A 1,391-nucleotide genomic window follows, 5' to 3' on the forward strand; every position below is an offset into this window, starting at 1 on the left:
TGGCTTTGTGTTGTGCTATTTTTTTCATTTCATTGTGTTTTTGTTTTTGATCCTTTGTGAGGTGAATTGCCTTTAAGGTGTTCTATGTGAGTGGTCCATAGTAGCATCACGGTTTTCTACCATTGAAATAACCAGCCATCTCGACACTATCGAGAGTTTCAATGTGCACGTCACCTTGTGGGCTTATTTTGGTCACTAGGAAGGGTCCCAGTCCTCTGTATTTGAGTTTTTTCTTGTGATTTTTAGCGTTGAGAAGCACCATATCCCCCTCGTTCATCTCTTTATCCTTGAGCTACTTTCATCGAGTTTCTCAAGCTCAAAGAGCCGATCATTCAGGACATTGCCACCGAGTCTTTCCAGTACGGGCTACCCTTAAGCTTGGAACCAAGAATTCCATAGGCATAATTTCTTTTGTTCCACATGTTACGATGAAGGGTGTCGTGTTAATGGGCAGTATGATAAGCCTAGAGTGCAGCTGGCAACTTCTGTTCCCAGTCATTGTGACTGGCCTCTACAGTCTTGGTCAAGATAACACATAGCGTCTTGTTCGTGCTTTCCTCTTGGCCATTGGCTTGGAGGTAATAGGGTGAAGATTTACGATGCATGACCATGAATTCTTTTAGTAAGAATTGTATTACCTCATTGATGAAGTGGGTACCATTGTCACTAACAGGCTGAAGGGGACACCCAAAGCGAGTGATGATGCCCTCGTAAATGAATGTAGCCATGGAACTTGCATGAGCTTTTCTTGTAGCTCGAGCTTTGACCCATTCTTTGTAGTAGCCCATGGTGGCCGCTATGATGTATGGGGCTGGCAGTTGGACTTATGGGTCCCACAAAATCGATGCTCCATTTCTCAAATGGTTGTAAGGACATGACGAGGTGAAGAAGATGAATAACGAAAGCCCATGTTCATTGATTAAGACCTCACTCTTGAGCAAGAAGGATAATTGATAGTCTTGCTCAAGGAATTTCAGGATGTTTTTGCCTAGAAATGCACTGACATGAAGGAAATACCTTTTAAAGTGGTGAAACACACCATCCCCCTCTATGGAGGTGTGAAACTATCTGTTGTGTGCTAGCTCAACTTGGAGAACACAACATGGATTTCTTTGTTAGTTTTCCCAGTTGGCCAGTTAAACGAAGCAGAGCAAAATATACCACCATGGAGAGAGAAGGGTTGGCCATGGTCTATACAGTTAAAAGGTTTTATCATTACCTTTGGACACTAAATTTGTTTTGTAGACCATCAAGATCTTCTTTATCTAGTGAATAAACCTTGCACCATTGGCAGAATCACTAGATGGCTGTTAACTTTGCTAGAATTTGATTTTATCGTTTATGGTACGTAAAGGCTCCCAACATTTTTTAGCCGCCCATATGTTGCACGT

The 1,391-nt window shown here is 42.2% G+C and overlaps 1 protein-coding gene across 1 annotated transcript; it reads right to left on the bottom strand.

Annotated features, from left to right (window-relative positions):
• Window positions 1-464: 464 nt before the first annotated feature.
• LOC147603437 (uncharacterized) lies at window positions 465-788 on the bottom strand. The gene has a single exon (XM_086796961.1). It carries the CDS (start codon window positions 786-788, stop codon window positions 465-467), a length of 324 nt encoding a protein of 107 aa, XP_086653087.1.
• Between the last annotated feature and the right edge of the window lie 603 nt (window positions 789-1,391).

The sequence above is a fragment of the Cibotium barometz genome, chromosome 64 (assembly GCF_041138505.1).
Source record: "Cibotium barometz isolate CiBa-2024 chromosome 64, ASM4113850v1, whole genome shotgun sequence".
Classification (NCBI taxonomy): domain Eukaryota; kingdom Viridiplantae; phylum Streptophyta; class Polypodiopsida; order Cyatheales; family Cibotiaceae; genus Cibotium; species Cibotium barometz.

Coding starts and splice junctions, on each gene's coding strand:
- LOC147603437 (XM_086796961.1), bottom strand. CDS start 788: ATGGGCTACTACAAAGAATGGGTCAAAGCTCGAGCTACAAGAAAAGCT.